At 33.4% G+C, this 20,572-nt stretch overlaps 2 protein-coding genes across 3 annotated transcripts in view; one reads left to right on the top strand and one right to left on the bottom strand.

Moving 5' to 3' along the window:
- Positions 1-10,439, top strand: part of LOC128987398 (AF4/FMR2 family member lilli-like) — a 221,841-nt gene extending 211,402 nt beyond the window's left edge. For both annotated transcript variants that reach the window (XM_054408227.1, XM_054408228.1), the window contains exons 13-19: positions 31-145; positions 878-993; positions 2,392-2,583; positions 3,903-3,977; positions 4,142-4,238; positions 4,443-4,719; positions 5,708-10,439. In XM_054408227.1, the coding sequence (XP_054264202.1) occupies positions 31-145; positions 878-993; positions 2,392-2,583; positions 3,903-3,977; positions 4,142-4,238; positions 4,443-4,719; positions 5,708-5,817 (982 nt within the window). In that variant the 3' untranslated portion in view covers positions 5,818-10,439. The remainder of the gene's footprint in view (positions 1-30; positions 146-877; positions 994-2,391; positions 2,584-3,902; positions 3,978-4,141; positions 4,239-4,442; positions 4,720-5,707) is intronic.
- A 2,248-nt stretch (positions 10,440-12,687) lies between these two features.
- Positions 12,688-20,194, bottom strand: LOC128985772 (gastric triacylglycerol lipase-like). The gene is made up of 8 exons (XM_054405630.1): positions 20,064-20,194; positions 18,896-19,091; positions 18,368-18,485; positions 18,022-18,268; positions 16,227-16,388; positions 15,677-15,761; positions 14,214-14,353; positions 12,688-12,951 (listed from the first exon to the last, which is right to left on the bottom strand). The coding sequence occupies exons 1-8, from the start codon at positions 20,151-20,153 to the stop codon at positions 12,709-12,711; spliced, it is 1,281 nt and encodes a 426-aa protein (XP_054261605.1). The 5' UTR covers positions 20,154-20,194; the 3' UTR covers positions 12,688-12,708.
- Between the last annotated feature and the right edge of the window lie 378 nt (positions 20,195-20,572).

Below are 20,572 nucleotides of genomic sequence, written 5' to 3'. Positions count from 1 at the left end.
TTTAACATTGTATCACTGTCTGTATTGCAGCGGTGTGGTAGTGAAGCGTGAGCGACGACCAAGCGTCAGTTCCTCGTCTTCACGAGACTCGCGTGACCGCTACAAGAACAAGCGGAAACAAGAAACCAGCAAACACTCGGCCAGGGTATGTAACAATATAATCTTTCTCTTACTGCTTGCGAGTCTGAAATGTGTTATTTAACGTTCAATTTTATTCATAAATGATTTTGTTGTTTTGACAAACGAGACTATATAGGACTGTGGTATTGGAAATGAGTTATCTTGATGTTTGCCAATGAACAAAGTCGTATGAATTTCAAAATATTTGACTTTTTACCTGCTATGTTTTCTTTGAAGCAACCTTTCGTTTTTCCAGTAATCTATAGATAACATGCTGCGTTTACGGTTCATGTTTCACACTTGCAGAATATTTTCTGCTTAGACCTGAATACCCGTCAGCTCACTGAACAAAAACTATTAGTAATAAAAATAAAAAATGTACTCTTAAAACAATCAAAAATTTGTATTTTATCGCTAAAAAATTTACATGATCAACATCCTACCTTGCTCACATGTAGTTTTAACAAAGATCTGTCAAAATGGTTCATCTCATCACAAAATGAAATAGTTATTTGAACCTTTTCCGTAAATTCACTACCACGAGGTATTAGAGCAATAGATTATTAGCAATCAAAGTGGTAGTAAACTAAACGTTGGTTAGGTTGGGTTAGTATAGAATTTAACATTGAGTTAGAAAACCCTAACCTAACCTAACTTAACCACATTCCACTAGTGGTAGTGAATTGTTAACAAAGGTCCAGTTATTTTTATGATTTGTAGGTTTACAATTATTGTAATATTATCGGTTTTGTTGCAGTCCGGCCCTACGCCCGCCCCATCACTGCCCCCCACCAATCACGAGCGGCAAGAGCCGTCCCGAGTCTACTTCTCGTACTTTGAGGCAGACGAAGCTGAAATGTCCGACACTGACAAGTGAGTTTACCAAATTAAGTTTAACATTAGTCTCCTTTTTGAAAATAATCCTATTTGGAAACCATAGTACTGGGCTATTCAAAAATGAATATGGATCCAACTTCATGACATTGATTCTCAAAAAGTATAAATCGGGCAGACATAAACTTTATACCATTCAAAATAGGAAATTTCAACGTTTTTTACCATAGTTCTGTAAATGGCCAAAAATGTTATCGTAACAATTGTCAGCCATTTTGTTGTACCATCAGTTGTTAGTAAGATGGCTTTGCAGCATAAGATTTTCTGTGTTACAGAGTCTGCAAAAACTGAGTCTCCTATTACAGTGCAGCGGGCTTTTCACCTCGAATTTGGTATACAACCGTCGACTAGAAAAAGCATAACTCGTTGGTTTAGGCAATTTCAAGAAATTGCAGCAGTGCAATCAGTGATACCATAGACAAAAAGAATTAAATATAGACGGTCAGCTGTGCTGCGGTTACTATAGCTTCTGGCGCACACCGCTTGGAGCGCCATGTATTTACGGCGTACGCGCTACGTAAACTACAGCGGTGTGCGCCGGAACCTATGGTAACCATGGTAACCCCAGCACGGCTGACAGTCTATATTTAATTCTTTTTGTCTATGGTGATACATGAGATGCCGTCTCGTTTGTGGGACAAATTCGGCTATCGCTTAGATGTTTGCCATGCAGCATAGGTGGGACGTATTGAGCATTTATAATCAGTGTAACTCAAACTTTGAAATTTTCTCTTTTTAATGGTGTTTTTTTTCCAAATTATACTTTTCAAGATATTTTTGAATAGCCCTGTATAATATTGTAGAATAATGGTCTTCAAGCAACTCCCATTACTAACATGATGAATCACTAACATAAAGAATATGGTGAAGAATAGTGTTTTGTCGTTGTGTTAAACATCGTTCAAAGCCTATGAATCTAAAAATGGGTATATCCCTGTAAGCCTATCTAGGAAGACTTGGTAATGTATAATTAAATTACCATACTATTTCTGTCGAAAATTAAACACACTTGACTCTTCACATTGATAATTTAGTGTCGGTTTATTTATTTTTTATCAATTCAATAGCCAAAAGAATGCTTTGCCAATTATCTATTGGTAAAAATTCCCTGGCTTAAACTAAAATGTATTAAACTTTCAAGGTCAATTATGCCGTCTAATCTTGGTCTTTAAGATGATTTTGTCCTCTACTAGCTAAATACTCAATGACATATGGATGTGTCGCAGCAATCAGTTTGGTAAAACTACAATTCAACTGAAGGGGAACCCAGACACATCTGAAACGTTGTTAAGTCTTGCTTGAGGCATGAAGACAGTGTTTGTGTTGCGTGGGAATAGCTTCTGGTGTTTATCTCTCACGTATCCGTTTTGTTTACAGAGACCAGTACCTGTTGGAGGCTAAGAGACTGAAACACATGGCAGACAGAGAGACGGACCACACGGCACAGTGTATGCAGTACCTGGAGGCTGTGCTGTTCTTCCTCCTCACCGGCAACACCATGGAGAACGAGAGACCGACCAATGAAAAGGCTCCGTACACCATGTACAAGGACACACTGAATCTTATCAAGTATGTATTCGGTATAGTGATGTGTCAAAACCGAATCTGAAATCTCAAAACCATCAAAACTTAGGAAAAGTTTTGGTTTCGAGATTCGATCACCAAGTTTCGAGATTCAAAAGTTTCGAAATTGAAGATTTTGGCAGTTTAATTTTGAAACTGCTGACATTTTTTTGTGTCATTGTTATTGTTTTTAACACTGTTTCCAAACAAGCTGGTAGCAACAGAGCAAATATCACCATTAACACTATGAAACAAGTAAATTTTATTCTGAACTTCAAAAGGTATCTTAAAATCTATAACTGGTACAATTCAGTTTAACATCAATATTTACTAAACACAAAGAAATATTGACCACTAAATGTTCTAATTAATCTAATATTCATGTTTATGATGGTGTTATAAGTTTAATTTATTTGTTGTTGTTGGTTGTTTATAAAAAATTATGTTGTATTGGGTTTTAAGATTATCAGTCACTGTTATGTCACGGTTAGGAGGAGTCGATCTCTTTCAGTTTTGATTGCATACTTAACATTTTATGATTATGTGTATTTTTTGTAACCTTGACCTTTGTAACCAGCTAAGTAAAAAAGTTTCCTGTTTAGGTTTTGAGATTCGAAATTTCTGGTTTTGACCATCACTAATTTGTTAGATTATAGCTCTAGTACCACATAAAAGGTTAGGATAGGAGTATTTGTGTGGTCTAAAAATATTTTCATGAAAGAGTAAATTGATGCCTATTTTGGGGTCTGCGTGTCCCTGATATTTTCAGGTTTGTTCAGGCCAATTTTCGGGCCAAGCTGGAGTCAGGTCATTTATGTTAAAGTTAACTCAGGAGTCCAGCTGAGCAGAGCTTTATTTTCACGATCGCAGAAAGTGTATGTGAATATGTACAAGACGATTACATCACGGTCGCAGGTAATGTACGTACACAGCTTTGCTGTAATCTGATCTCTTACTGGAAGACAATGATAATTGAGCTGTCTGGAACCTTACTATGCTTAGTTTATTTTAAATTTTGTCTTTTTTCAGGGTGGTCTCAGATATAAAGGATATTTAAAATTAAGTGACTTGTAGATTTAAATTTATCTAAAAATTACATTTGAATAAGAATTTGTTATTGTGGTTTTTGTTTTTAGACAGAGGGAGCTCAAGGAAGGAAGACAGAAATAGTTTCAGAAGGATAAAAAACTCATTTTCATTATGTTCTAAGTGTTTATACTACAGACTTGTTGTATCCTATTGTCTGATGTTAAGCTTAAAAGTTTTGTTAAACTCTCTATAGATACGATTAATAGATGTTATTTTGATAAATAAACCTTTTTCAGGTACATTTCCAGCAAGTTCCGCAGTCCTGGATCACAGCCTCATTGTAGTCTGCATAACAAGCTTGTGGTGCTAAGGTAAAGAACTATACTAAGATTTACTTAACAATTAATTATTATTTAAACCAAGGCTTAATAACAAAATTGGTTGTTTCTAGTTCAAAGGTTGTCATACTCATAAGAAAAGTATGCTATCATAGTACATTGACAGCCTTCACTTATTAATGTTTATTTTCTCGCAGCCTACGATGTCAATCGCTGCTTCACCTCAAGCTGTTTAAGATGTGTCGCCCAGAAGTCAAGGAAAACCAGAAAGTTCTCAACGAGTACCTGCAAAAGGTGAGGTTCTACAATTTTCCAGTACTAGTCTCATCTTTAATTGTCAAACTTTGTTGCTTTTGGGTTTAATCAAATTTATTAAATCATCAATAAGTTGATTTACTACAAGAGAAGAATCAATACATTGACAATGGAATAGAAAATAGAAAGTGCCGTTTATCTTTTATAAATAAGAATACAATCTAATTCTGTATGAATCCATAGGCTAATCCGCCGACCACCATAGAGGTGGGTGGAGGTGGCCAAGGCACACCTTCCCCTCTCTCACCCACACCTAGCCCCGCCGGCTCCGTTGGGTCTGTCGGGTCTCAGAGTAGCGGCTACAGCAGCGGGGCGCCTCCCACTCTGGGACCCTTCGTCCCTGTCCCCCCGCAGATACATCGGGACATGCAACGGCAGAACAATCACTTCAACACGCTGGTCGCCAGCTTCGACCTGTGGGACCAGGCAGACGCTCTTGTCTACAAAAACAAACACAAAGGTAAATAATATTAACAAGACGGAAGAACCTTAACTCAAAATGACCGTGAGACCGAAAAAGGTGAGGTAACATGGAGAATCGATTGATTTTTTGGTCGGTATGAAAAAAAATGGTAACGAAAAGTCGGCAATTCCATAAGAGTAATCTGGTAGACACTCTGAAAGTTTTATGTATCATGTTTTTTTGTTAATTCGTTACTCTATTTTAATGTGTTCCAATCGTGTCCATCATTGAGAGTCAATTGTAGTGATGTATCAATCGGCAGGAAATGAGTCTTCTGACTAGTGCCACTGTCTTTCACCAGATTTTGTATCATGGCGATGGGGTATGATCTCAATTGATCCGTATACTAGGAGTTCTACTGTACTATGTATCGATTGATTGAGTTGGGGCTTTGGAGATTAATTGGTGGACTCATTGGTGTTCATGACGTTAACAAAATTTAATTCTTGTTTATTCAACAAAATCTAAGCCTACTTGTCTTTATTTTGTGGAATTTTTGTAAATCAAGGCTAAATAAACAGATGATATGGCAAGTTCAGTAGACTCCCTCTCATCCGGACATCGGTTTAATCGGACTAGATCGGCAGGATGTGGGCGGTACTGAAACGACTGTTCTATGGGGAATGATTTGACACCAGTGATTACGTGTCTAAATACAGTTCTCTCCTAAATTTAAGTTAAATACTGTATACAAATACTGCATTTCAACTATCTGTTGTAACAAGATTTTTGGACGTCGGTTAACCGGAAAAACAGTTATCTAAACTGACCTTGGTCCCAAGGAGTCTGGATAGGAGGGAGTCTACTGTAACAAAGCTGCACTTACCTTGCATTATTATTCTGCTTAAAACACATCGCTGTCCAACACAAGCCCATCCAACAGCCAACCAAGCATTGCTGTCTTGGAGAATTAAATTGAATCATATACAGTAGTCCAGAGTTGGTTTACTATAGACCAAACTTCACCGTGTTATATTTGTTGCAGATTTCTTCATCGAGCTGGACAGAGTGTGTGGCCCACTGACGTTGCACAGCTCGCTCATCGACTTGGTTCGCTACGTTCGTCACGGAATCAGCAGACTGAAGCAACTTTAAGCCCAAATATTTTCTCCGCCTCGCACACAGTTACCCTCGGGCATTTTTTATGTTACGGAACTCCGAAACTTTCGTAACTACCGGACGCAAAATCATTAAACGATGGAATGGTCGCACCATTGCTCAAAAGTGAATTTTTACGTTTTCGTTTAGCATTTGGTATTGTATTAATATTATTTCCTATTTGTTATATGTTTTAGCCTGTATTTACTATTTATTTATTTATTTCATCTTTAATGAAGTCTGTCGGTTTAGAACCGCTGGAAGACACCAACATTGTTTTGTTTTATTTGTTGATTTGTAAATGTAGAAATTCCTAAAGAGTTATGTTTTAGTTTTGAGTATAGCATGAGTAAAGAGTTTATCGATCGAGTGACAAATTATACTAAATGCAATGCAAAGTTTTTATCATAATGAAGATTGTTTAACCTGTTTATTTGGAAGGAAGTCCAAGTTCTGTCTGTTAAATTGTCGTCTTCCTTATTTAATTTTTTATTGTTTCCTTGCTGTATCTATCCTTGAAATAATTTTACTGGAAACTATTTTGAGCCAAGTTGGAAAATATTAGCTACAATGCTGAGCCAGTCTCAAAAACTTGATCTTACTATTAATTACTTTACTACTGATGGACGTAAATTTGTACTGATTGATAATTGAGAGTTCTGACAAATGGTGTATGTTAATCTTGTCTGGGTTTCAAAAATACACACTAGAGTCTATATTTTATTATTTTTGAATGCCAGACAATGTTAATACTTACAATTGCATTACAATTTACCTACATGATTTTATAATCATTCTAATTTTTCTTCAAACAAAGAGGAAAAAAATTTATTGGTTGATTTTGAAACCGTCTGAGGTCTATCAAAACCATAATCATATCATCAACATTTTCAAAAATTATATTTTTCCAACTTGCTTGAAATTTTTAATGGCCATTTCCGTAGGGACCACATCATTAAAGTTGTTCACCAAACCAACATATTAATGTAATTTTAACCTGTACATTTGGCTTCTCTTTTCTTTTGTGCATTCAACTAAACATAATAATTCAGCCACGTACAAATAATTTATAGATAATGTGAAATGTACATAGTATTGGACTAGTGTAGGTTTGTTCATGGGTCAAGTTATTGATTAACTAATTTAAAAAGGTAATAAATATTAGTAAAGTTTTTAATTATGATGCAATATTGCCATTATGAAATTGGAACATATTATGAATTTAAGTTTCTTGAAGTGCTGTCTCTGAAATAATGTTAGTCTTTTTTCTTAAAGAATTTTTAACATTATTTTTAAATTTCTGTTTTAAAAAATTAGTTTTTTAATAAACTGGATGGACGTTGAATCTTCTCAGCAAGTGAAATCCTGCATTTCATAAATTATTTTTAAATTTTAATTAGGTACAGTATTTTAAGAGTTTTTGAATAATGAATTGTGTTACAAAAGTGTTTTTTTAATGAACAGTACAATCTTTGTGGTTGAAATTTTTTACATTTTTACATTTTTATTTCATATTGTAAGAGAATAACTGTATCGTGTGAATTTTAATTGAATGTATTCAAAATAATTGTTTAAGGTTTAAAGTGAATATTTAGTAATAGTTATTGATGAAAGTTTTGTTCATATTGTTAATATTAATAAAAGTAATAAGTAAAATGAACCTGTTCTGTTATGTTTGCTTGTTCAAATTTGTTAGCTTACTAAATATTTATATTGTATATTTTAAAAAGATTTTAAAGTTAATACTTTAATCACATCTTAACTTAAATACTTCAAATATCTGTCTTTACATTACAACCTCTTTAATTTCCTACTGTGAAATCGTAAATTAATATTATAGTTTTGTTTCTTTAATATTGAGATTAAATAAAAAGATTCTTGCCCTCACATATTTTGCCATTGACTTTGGATACTGAATGCTAAAGCTTGATGAAACTAAACTGAGGTCAAATTGTTTTAAGTTTTTTTTACTCCTAATGGCTTTAACTTTAAGATGATAATAAAAGGTTATATTTTAAGAATTAAAGTCTCTTTGAATAGGCTAATAAAAAAAATTATGTTTGTATCTTTATTTATAGTTATTGGATCACAAATACTTTCAAACTGTTTTATATGAAATATTTTTTCAGATTTAAATTGTACCTCCATTCAGGATGTAAAATATACAGAAACATATGATAAAAATTAAATTTGCCGTCAGGCTAAATACTATTTTATATGACATATATTTTCAAATTTAAATTGCACCTCTATTCAAAATGTAAACTATATAGAAACATATGATAAAAATTAAATTTGTCGTCAGGCTAAATGTTAATTAGACTACAGTAAAATACATTTGAGTTGCTCACTAGAAATTTAGTTATTCTATCTTTGCATCATTTTGATTCATCCTTTTTTATTGCATTGGAAAACTGTAAGTGCAATAGAAATCTAATACAATTTTGACACTGTTTTCTGCATATTTACGATTATGTTGGTACAATAATGTTGCAATAAATTTCATTAGTTCTTATTTTGACAAATTAACGACAATTAACGTGTTAGTAGTGTGAAACATTTTACCGATGTTGATTTCTGGGCTCAGGGACATGTTTAGAAGGTACAAATCAATGTTTACATAATCAGACTTTATTTCAATGCTTGAGAATTGGTTGTGCCTTTTTTGTATTGGTTGTGCTACTTTTTTACATGAAGTGGTGCTGTGCTTAGTTTTCACGCAGTTCTAACATAAGCCAGGATCAATTGAGGAAACCACTTAGGACATTTAGATGTATGGAGTTATTTGACAAAATCATGTTGATTTGACCATAGATATGTTTTATTAAAGTGTATAGATATGTTACTTATTTTCTAAATAATTGACAATCATTTTCAATATGTGTTTATTTCAAATACTTGTACCGTTTTGATTTTCTAGAGAAATTGTTATTAAAAAGAAAACTTTACTTTTAAACAAAAGTGGATTTAACAAGACTTTCTGAATATTTTTTAAAAAAATTTATAAAATAGCTTTATTCACAAATATTTGAAATTTCAACGATTAAGTTCGGCTGATATTATTTTACCTTGCATTTTCCTTTCCGTATAGGCCTCGGGCCTGTGAGTATCAAACAAACTAAAGGGTTAGCAAACAATATGGTAAATAATTTTCTGTTTTTTTTTTTTTTTTAGTTCAACAGAAAATATACCTGTTAAACAATAAATTTCTATCAAAATAACTTAATTTACTTGTTTTCCAATCAGTGAAACAATAATAAGAATAAGTCTACCCCAAATTATATCCAATTCACTAAAAATATTTTTTTAAAGATTTATTTAAACTTTTTTCATTACATTGTATATAATGTAAAGGGTTTCCTCTGACTAAAGCATCACTGTAAAATTAACATCACAAGATTAATGTGAACGCCTGAAATTTTAGGATGTTACGACATAATCGTAACAACTTTACAAATCAAATTTAATAACTTTTCTTTCAAATGAGCAGCATCCTGATAATTTTTCTTAGTTTGATACCATAACATTTTATTAAATAAGTATTTACTACATAAACCTACCTTTCAATAGTTTCATATTTTTATTTAATTACATTTTACCGTGCTACACTAGTTTTATAAAGTTTAAAATAATATTTTCCTTAAATCGAAAGCAAAGAACTCAAGTTTTTAGTACAGATTTAATCGGTAATATTTTATACATTATTTTACTGCAACCTTTCTATAAAAACAAAAACAAATATATAACAGTTTGTGTTATGTTAAAATTTTCAAGTTATAATTTTTTACTGTGGTCCTCGCATTAAGTGTAACTTGAAATACAATCCTAACAGCAATATTGAAGGATGTTTCGATGTTTATTCATATTTGACATACAAGTTTTCTATGAGATTATTCTAAGTACTTGCCTTCTTCCATGGAATCACGTAGCCGTTTAGTCAGCAAATGATTTGTCATTTTCTCTCTTGGTTCTTCCAGTTTTTTGCATGGTTATGTCGAGTCCCTACCTAGGCGTTTCATTTCCCACAATCCTTTGTGTTTCCGGAGTGAATAACGTCTCTGCGATTGCGCAGACAAGTTTAGTTCCTTGTGTTCTAACGATCACGATCAGTCACGTCTGCACGTGATGTTCGGTTTTCGCTGATTTACCATATTTCGTGTTATCGGATATTTTATCATATGAATATATAAGTTTATTTTGTAAGCGATGTATATTGATGAATCAAAGTGTTTAAATATACATAGATTATCTAGTGGGGTTATATTTAGCTGTAATATGTATATTTTTGTATATATCTTGACATTTCTATATCGTGTAGTGGCAGTTTGTTTACGTAGAACGGAAGACAAACGTGTTGTTGTTCCTTCTTGTCAGTTTTCGTTGGCTGTACTTAGATCCGAATTAGGCCAAAGTACTTTAGTCTGTTAGTTTTGTTTGTACATTTTGTTTCTCAGTGTTGAGTTTTTCCATTTTGTTTCAGTTATGTTTGAACTAAGAAGGAATCACAAACGTCTGTTTGGTTCGATGAAATGTATTATGTATGAATAGTGGCTGATCCACTCGGAGTTTAGATTAAAGATATAATATTTATTCAAAATACAAACTGTGTCTTTTTACAAGCCTGTGTTATTCTTTCCATCACCATTTGGCCATTTATTAAATAGATTAAATATATTTTTTAGGGTTCGTTGCTAGCCTAGTGATTAGAGCAGTTTGGTTTTGGTTTGCTTTTTTCATATTTTGAGTTCATTTTGTACTTGTTTGACGTAGCCTATTGTAGAAACTTAATGGCCTAATAAAATTGTTTAATCTTTGAGTATGAGACTTTGGTGCAAGAGGGACAGTTTTAAACCCAAGCATATCTACACTAAGTAGTGGCTTTGAACAGCTTTCCCTTTCAAGCCTTTGAGTATTCTCAAATACAAAATGCTACTGGCGTTGAACTTTGAAAATAAAAAAACAAAGTAAGTAAATTGTTTAGGATTTTTTGAGGATAGCCGGCTAACCTGAATGGGAAAGAGTCGGAACTGGCCCAGGAAACATTACACTATATACACAAAACATTAGAATATTTCACTGTCACTGGCAGCATTTTTAACTAAAGAAGAGAGTGTTTTGTTTTCTTTCGACATATCCAAAATGGTGGACAGCTGTTGAGATGCTGTCAGTGAAGTGGAATATTCTAATGGTTTGTGTATAGTGTAAAGTTTTATGTTTCCTGGGCCAGTTTGGACTCTTTCCCATTCAGGTTAGCCTGCTATTCTCTCAAAAAATCCTAAAAACCTAGGCCCTTGTGCTCTATGTAACCCTTAAAGTAAGTAAATTTTGATTTTTAAAGACTGTATACAGTATCCTATTTAGCAGAGTGGTTACAGATCTTTTACATTCAAAGTTTGCTGGTTTGATTGTGGACAAAGATGGCGTTGTTTATTTTCCTGATTGATGCTATTTAATTACAGGTCACCACTGGATTACCATGGCCTGGGTTTGGACCGTTCCTGTTATAAAATACATTAGAAAATGCCCATGACATTAGGAAACACGAAAGGCCTTGTGTATGTAGAAGAAATCGCACACGTCTGTGACCTGCGTGAATTGTCCAGTTTCGTCTTACACTCAGATATGACGTCACACGTCGTAAACTGCACATTTACAGGTTCCGTGTTTATCAATCGTGTTGCAATTCAGTTTTGTTTCTTAAATATATGGTTTACGTTTACAATGTTGACATTAGATTAAAAGAACCTCAATAATATCTTATATATTATTGCATATTATGTCCTCACCTGGTTGTGGAGCACATGTGAAGCAGACACTGTTGAGCATTTTATGTGTTATAGTTGTTGAAAATGAAAATACATAAAAAAAATACTATTGATTATTTTCATTTATATGTAGGTTTGCTATAAATTTGTTGCTTTTATTTTTATTTAAATAAGAAATAAATTGTTTTAAATTATCTGAGGTCTGTCATATCAATCAATTCTGTATGTGAGTGTTTATCCGTCGTGATGAAAAGTATTGTTCATAACTTGTACCGAGAGTGATTTTCCGCCACTTGCTCCAATTACTCCCATCCTCGGCTTCGCTTTTTACGTGAAATTATTTGGTGTTCGTGAAACTTCAGCACGCTCCAGAAAATGCCACTTTCGGTACTAGTAGTGATGAAACATTAGCCTATTAGCTTCCAAACAAAAATTACAAAGAATTTGTTTCAAGATAGTGGACTTAAGTAAAATATTCTGCTAATTTGTTATAATCTCTTACCCTAAATAAATAATAAATAAAATTAATCTATTGGGTGTGTTCGACAAAGTTTGGAAACAATAAAAAATCATTCATTTTATACATTATTGGAAACATGCCCATACTCCAAATAATTATTTGGATTTCAAGCTATTCATGTTGTTTTTAGCTACTACAATTTCATTATTAAGTTCCATTTTTTTAGTTTATCTCAGTCAGTGCCGTTGGTTGGGTTATGTGTTGTAGGCCTACATGTTTAAATGTGTTATTCGTTGGTCGGGTTATGTGTTGTAGGCCTACATGTTTAAATGTGTTATTCGTTGGTCGGGTTATGTGTTGTAGGCCTACATGTTTAAATGTGTTATTCGTTGGTCGGGTTATGTGTTGTAGGCCTACATGTTTAAATGTGTTATTCATTGGTCGGGTTATGTGTTGTAGGCCTACGTGTTTAAATGTGTTATTCGTTGATTTATTTTGCGTGTCACAATGTAAATATTTTTGTATTTGAAATAACTATTTTGATAAAATGTTTCTGCTAACCACTTGAGAATGCTATATTTGGCGAAACATGTAATGGACTTCAAACACTATTTTTGGACTGCAAGACAGGGTACTTGATAGTTAAGTCTACAATTTCATGTTTTATTTCTTATCTATTGATCCTAGAATCTCCATAATTTCTTCACTTTCACTTTCAAAGTTGGCATAAGAGTGTGTATCCCCATTTGTAGATGTCGGAAAACTCTTGAAAGTTTTAATAATGTTGTTATAAACCAGATCTTTGGCAAGTGAAGAGTAACAGAAGTCCATATGGTTAAACCGATGGTCTGTTATTTGTCTGACGCTTTTCACGTTTGGCATAAGTTTCACTGTAAACTGTACATCCTGGGAAAAAAATAATTTGTTAGTTACTAGAATCAGCACTGTTTAAAAGGTAAAAACAATATAAGATGTTATTTTAACCAAATTATAAAATTTCAATGTGCATTGTAAACACAGAACACCTCTTAACAAATTTTCTAGGTTTATTCACCCACAAAAGTAAGATTAAAAAACTGAATATTTTCACATCTTAGTCCATCCAAATATTTCATTAAAATGAGTTTTTGATAGAAAAGTCTAACTCGTGAATATAAGTGAGAATAACAGGTAATCAGGAAAATAAGCGAGGGTTGTCAAAACACATCCGACCTGTGTGTTGAACCATATTTTTTCAAAGAAAACCGATGTTTGGATGTGTTACGTGGCTGAAGCAAAATCCTTGAAAGCAGATTTTTCTTATCTTCTATGAAAAAACCATAGCTTTCCAAATATGTATTATGTTGTATGTATTATGTTTCCCAGTCAATTACCGTACATACATATTTCAGCCTTTTGCTAAATACTTAGTGTTAATAAAACTATCTAATTGGCCAGGTTAGAATACTCGTCAGACCTACAGGGTCATCCTGTAATAGGTAAGGCAAAATTCTCAAAACACTTTTACGAAGGTGAGGATGATATAGCTCCTGAAAGTTAATACCGCTCTGAGCCTTCAATAAATCAATTAGTTAAAACTGTGAACCAGCTTTCGTATCGACCCCTTGATTTAATCGGCCCCTTATAAGCATTCTGGATAACAAATTTGAGTGGGGCTAATTCTAGAGGTAAGACTAGCCTGTTTTTGTGAAAAAATTCAATTCCCTTGAATTCATGTCACATGTTGAGGAAGTAATTGATTGATACAATTTTAATTAATTTTGGGACAGTTGCAACAATTTTGAAAAGTTGGCCTATAGATGAAAAATTAAAGTTGGATTGTAACAGTGACTTTTGGATATTAGACCCAACTTTGTCGACCACATCTGTGGCCAATTTTTTATTAAACACCCCCGCCATAGCAAACCTGCAGACTAAGCGAATTTAAATTTGTCTGATAGGATTTTTACTAATATATTTCCATAAACAAAACATTTATTGCCCATTGTTTTAAAATATTTAAGGTACATTTAAGGACATAGTTAAATGAATCACTCATAGAGTGTATTGTTGTTGTATCCAAAAACATAGATATTCTTTTACAAGTTATATGGTTTAAAACTTAAGAATATTTAAAATCCATGATTGATTTTACCACCATTGTAGATCAATTTTAATTAAAAACTCACCTTCGGCACTGCTAGCCAGTCGTTCACAGAGGTATGCATGTATATCGGGGCTGTTACCCGAGACAGATTGTAGGTCGGGGGTGACTTTTGGCCATATGTCCCCAAGTTACCCTCGTCTCCATAGTCATACTGAGCAAAGTCTGTAATGTTAATTATTGTTGATGAGTATTTTTATATTAGAGCAACCCCATCCTCATTGCCGGTAGCAGGAGAGTTTTTGAGGGGCTCCTCCTTAGGCTGATGGTCTTAAAAAAATATAATTTTAATCTACAATTGGATAAAATCAAACCTACAATTGAACTATATCATTTTCTGTAAATTTTATTTGTTATTTAAGATTGGGACAGGATGAATAACTACCGAATAACAGTACCGTAAAAGCATAGCACCTCATGTGGGTTCTTTAAACTAAGCTAGCCCCCTACCAAAAAACAAAACAAATACACAAATATTTATTTTTAGGTCCTCGTGTTTGTAATACTCAAAATTAATTACTACTCCAATGAAAAAATGTCTCTGCACTAAGGTTACAAAAGAATAGTTAAATGTTTAGCCTACCGTTAAAAGTGCACTAATATCTAATATCTAGGAATAAGTTTTAAAATATAATGTAAATACACATTAAAAAACTTGTAATTAAAAGTAATTAAAGTAGTTTTTTAACTTATATTTGCATTATTTTTCAACTCCTGCAAAGTGACCGATGCAATATCAAAACATGCATGTACTGCAGGTTTCACATCTGTACAACTGCAGGCTGTTTTAAATGTTATCCTATTTTCTTTTGTGGAAGAAAATATACGAAAAAAAACATATTAATATTTTTTTGCCATTAACTGTGTACTTTGAACTACGTTAATTTTAATACTTTTGACAGATTTATGAATTATTTTATGATACATGATTCCATTTAACTTGTGTTCCTAAGTAATTTAGCTATGACAAAATTAAATTAATTTTTTACAAACATAATTTGTAATATATTTTTAAAAAATACTAGTAATAGGTTTCGTCACTAAATTAAAATTGTTAAAAGATTATTAACTTCTTACACATGAATCAAAGTATTATCTGCTGTAACAATCGTATTTTGTTTCTATGTTTCACTTTTAAGTACTGTAGAACATACACGTATGGATTCATATGCAAACTTCTGAATATTATAATACTGTAATAATATTTAAATAATTTTAAAGTTATAAAGATTTGTGAAAGAGTAATTTATTTCGATAGAATCAACTAGTTTTCTAACCAATACTTGGGGCTGGCTGTAATATTTTTATATTTTTCTTTTAGATACGGTACTTAAATAAATTTATTGTGACAACTAAATGTTTGTGACAATGTGTTTTGTGTGTGATTGTGTTTTTCTTGGGAATGGTCAAGCCACAAAACTGTGGTTGTCAGGAATCGTAAATAAGAAAAAAAAATACCTTAAACACTGTATATTATAATTATTTTACCTTTTTCAATTATCTGTCTAAAATGTTCAAATGTCTTGAAAGATGTTCCAGCTGGGTAAAATTTCCGTATGTGTGATATCGGAACCTAAAGTTTACAGAAAACAAATAACCTTTAGTATGATTAACAATATGAAGAAATATTCATTATTTGTTAAAGTCACTATCACGGAAATATTATTTATTTTATTTTATTATTTATTTATTTTAAGCTTTGTGTTCCTTACGGATCAATGAAGAAAAATTAACAGTTAACTCTCTCATAGTATCAAAACACAATTACTTAGTATTTATCATATTGCTGATTATTTAAGAATGTTTTCTCCAACTATTAAAGTTAAGAGATTCATAAAAAAACTTGTTAAAAATTTAATCAATAAAAAACAAATAAATGGAAAAAACTATCCAAAAAGTTTTGTGAATGATAAAAACAATCACAGTTGCCTTAAAAATAATATGTGGTTTAAATCTCTGTGCTAACTTAATACTCTTAAACATTAACAATTTAGATATCACTGACACTTAAAAATCTATGAACTATCTTGTCCCTTACCCTGTCAATATCCTTACGGTGGAATCCGACAATCAACTTCATAAATTCTTCACAAATCTGAAGCTTTTTTACTGGCCAAAAATCACAAAAAGTCTTTTGAGCCCAGACTGACACCTTTGAGAGCGGTAAAAACTCACGAGTCATGTCAGGAAAAAACACTGGCTGCAAATAAGATAAAGTATTACCATTTATTCCTCTGAAAAATAAGTATATCTATATATATAAAATCCAATGTATGTTTGTATATTTGTATATTTGTATGTTTGTATATTTGTATGTTTGTCCTTTATGGACTCCAAAACCGCTCGACAGATTGTAATGAAACTTTCAGGCATTATTAAGTATTATTCAAGGATGGTTTGTGTGAAGTTTGGTGCAGATCCGTCAATAGGGCTCCGCCCCAGTGGCTCTGGAGTTTCCCATGTTAACCTTATGAGTACTCATATTTAAATGGAATTAAAGAATCTTAACAGCTGGTGCAACTAAACAATTTGATTCTATGATGTTCAATAGAATTAAAAAGTTAATAGGTTTACGAACAGGGTGCAGCACTATATTTATTTTTAATTTATGAGAACAGCTAATTTGCAACCAAAAGGTGAGTGAGCGTAGCGAACGAACATCAACCTGGAGGCGAGTTAGCGTAGCGAACGAGCTAACCTGAAGGCAAGTGAGCGCAGCGAACGAGCTCCAACCTAAAGGTGAGTGAGCGTAGCGAACGAACTTCAACCAGGACGTGATTGAGCCATGCGAACGAGCTCATCTTGAAAATGAACGAGCATGTGACATAAAACCACAATAGGACAGGACGACGTCTGTCGGGCCAGCTAGTGTTATCTAAAAGCTACAAAAGCAGGCTATAAAAGGCTTGCATTAAAAATGTGAATGCCTTATGTGACATGTGCTGCAATCTGGGAGTCAAGTCCGACAACACTTTGGCTTTTGGTTGACCAGTGTTGTCTGCTCGTCTCAGTCAGGTCTGGTGTGCAACTCTTGATGTTTTTACCTACCTGTGGCAGAAGTTGGTGGTAGAAGCCCAACTGAAATAATCTGTGGGTATGGAAGTTGATGAGACCCTTTGATATTCTTTGTAAATTAGACTTTAGTTTAGATATTTTGCTATTCATTGCAAATTGCATATATTTTCTGTGTGTGTAGTGTGTGCGTCCAACAAAAACTAATACAATTCTTTTCCTAATACAATTACAATTGTTGTGTTCACAAGATGGAAAAAAGCAGGATAAATAGATATAATCATTGACTATCGGTATGTATAATGAAAGCACTGCAAATCCATGGAGTTAAAAGGGTCCAAATACCCCCCCCCCCCCCCACTCTCCTGTGTGGTTTTCGGGGTTAGAATAGGACACACAGCCTACCGTAAAACGTGCAAAATCGCACACCAGCTTGACGTAAAAGGCGACTAAGGGGTTGGGATATTTTTTTCATGCTACAAACTTTCTCTGAAGTCAAGTTTACTTCTTTTTGTGTTGGTCCTCAAAATCTTTTGTCTCTATTGACGCGAAAGTTGGACATTGCACTGCCATGGGCAACCCCCGTTACTTGCATGATGTGCTGGCACTGAGCCTATTCCCAGTTATTCCACGCCCCATTGCCGCACATTGCAATGGCTCAAATCTCATGGATTTCCAAGAAGCACAGAGTGTTCGTTTAACAAGCAGTCAGAAGTGGTGGTGTTTCAGAGGGGTTAAAATACATGAACAAAGTGCATTACTGTCTAACCAAAGTGATTGAGTAAAGTGAAAGATATTACAAGAATAATTTGAACACTTACTGCAAGCCAGGTGGAAATATTTTTCACAAGATTCACAATAAGACTGGGAATATTCCAGGGATGTGCGACAGGAGCTACCAATGCTGCAGCCTCAACTTTGGACATGTATTCTGGTCTGGAAGCTCCCAGAACAAAAAACAGCGTGGTTCCCATGGAAAACCCAGTGAAGAGGAGTTTGTCTCGGTCGGTTGTTTGGAGAATGTAGTCAATAGCTGCGGGCAAGTCATAGTACCCCATATCATGGAAGCTGCCAAAATTATGGGTCAAAATTAGATTCATCAATTCCAACCTACCTAACAATCGTAAGCTCCAGAATATTAATATTAACATAACAAGAAAATGTCACCTGAAATCCCAAAACTTTTTGTCCAAGTCTGGATCAAGTCTAACATGTTTTCTAGAGAAAGTGTTTCCTCTCGAGTTGGCCAGCCACACATCAAATCCGTTGTCAGCAAGAAGGTATCCTGTCCAAAAACATAGGAGAAGATTAATCTATAAATTATCATATGGCTTTAAGTGAAGGAAACCTTTGATAATTTATCATTTGATAAATGATTTAGTTTTCCTCTTTGAGAAAGTATCTTTTTCTTAATAGATTGACAGACTTTGAACTTTAACTACCAGGTCACGACATTGGATATTTACAAAATCTAAATATTTTACTCATAGTCATCCTTACTACCAAAATTGGTTTGAAAACAATTTGGATGTTTGCATTCGTGAGGGAAAACATTTTAAAAATACCTATAGCCAACTCACAGAACAATCCTTGGATCTGAAAGAGTGTTAAGACATTAGACTTGTGAACAAATTAAAAATATATGTTTTCCATACTTTGGTTGATATTTGAAGCTTCCAAAAACAAGTCACTTACCGAGACTAAAAGGTTCGAGAACAAAATCTGCACCGGATTGTACCAGCCCATGCTGTAGAAGGACAGGTTTCCCGTTAGTGTTATTGTAGGGCTGCTGCTTGCCATGGGGTATACGGTGGTAAGTGAGGATGTACCCGTCGTCCGTAATAATGTTGTGGGTTTCCACCGGGTATCCATGCTGTCGAATGTGGTCTTCCTAGGATTTTGACTGGTTTTAGCTACTTTTTGACTTTTAAAAATCAATTATAAAGCGAAGAAGGAAAAGATTTTGTGTGGAAAAGATTCTTTTTTTGTGTGTGTTTTTCAAGACATTTTTATGTTTTAGCAACAATCCAAACGTTGGTCTTCTTGTTACTATCCAATGTCAACCTTATGTTAGAAAGCATCATTACTTACTTACTTACTTGAATATTTGTATTCTTAATCCTTGACTGACAATTGTCAGATAGATTGTGTCATGTCTTTTATGTATATTAAAATACTTAATTATTTTTAACTGTTTAAAATAACTATAAAAACTAATATTTACAATACAGTAGTTATTTATTGGTAGCACACAATAACAAACTGCATCTTGGTCTCTAAAATACTTGGAACTACATTGCAGGAACCTAGTAGTACGAACGGTGACACACAGGAGCGGGCTCTGTTCTACGCGAGACACTTGTGGTTTGATTACTGTTCAAATTGACGGTCAGTAATAACACATATTTATCTAAAACTCCGTTGTGACACCAAATGAAGGATTCATTTATTATTTCCTTTTAAAAAAATAATTTATGAATAAATAATCCTCTACAGACCAAGTTTTGAGTCTACTACTTATGACTATGGAAGCATACCTTCTATTTTTAGAAATTTAAATTATTTCCATTTCTGTTGTTTTTGCCTTCTGTTAACAAATTTATATGAATACTAGAGGTTAAAATACCTTTAATCCGTCAGTGTGATCAATGTCACTGATGAGCAACGACCGGTTTCAACCCAGCAATAGGGTCATCTTTAGGCGATAGAAGAACATAAATTGTCAGAAAGTCTGTAAATACATAATGAAGAACTACACTAAATACATTTTAACAAAAACGTATCTAGCCACAAGTCGGAGTGAATTTATGTCCTTCTATCGCCTGAAGATGACAAATGTTGTAGCTTCAAACAATTAAGTTACCAAGTTTGGAGGTTTCCATCGTGTCTTTAGAGAGAAACAGAGAGTTTGACTGAAAATTAAACTGAAACAGAAAGCATAAACTTGCCACATCTCCCAAGTTTGTAAAATCCATTGAGTTCATTTCACTCTGTTACTTTATAATACAACCTACTGTTCTAGCTCGCTTAGCGAAAAGATAAGCACAATATTTACTCTGATAATTAATTACGCTTCAGTTGGCGTCATCGTCTTTGAGATTGAAATTTTGTCATAAAAGTTGGAAAAGTCGTGTTTACATTAATAACACTGAGTAGATGCGGTTGTAAATTGGACTCTAAATAAGTTGTTAAGAAAATTTTATTAACTTGGGCAATATTTTTTTAGTACAAGAAAAACTAGCTTTTTTTGACTATTGATCGAAGCTAAGATAGGTTCACCTATAAATATTCATATGTTTTGTTTTAATCATACAAAATGTGTCAAAAACGTTGCAACATCTTTTGAAACACTTTTGTGACAATTAAAACATT

The sequence above is a fragment of the Macrosteles quadrilineatus genome, unplaced genomic scaffold, assembly GCF_028750875.1.
Source record: "Macrosteles quadrilineatus isolate MER2022 unplaced genomic scaffold, UCM_ALF_1.0 Scaffold_2__2_contigs__length_208266976, whole genome shotgun sequence".
Taxonomy (NCBI): domain Eukaryota; kingdom Metazoa; phylum Arthropoda; class Insecta; order Hemiptera; family Cicadellidae; genus Macrosteles; species Macrosteles quadrilineatus.
This window is presented reverse-complemented; position numbering and strand designations above follow the sequence as displayed.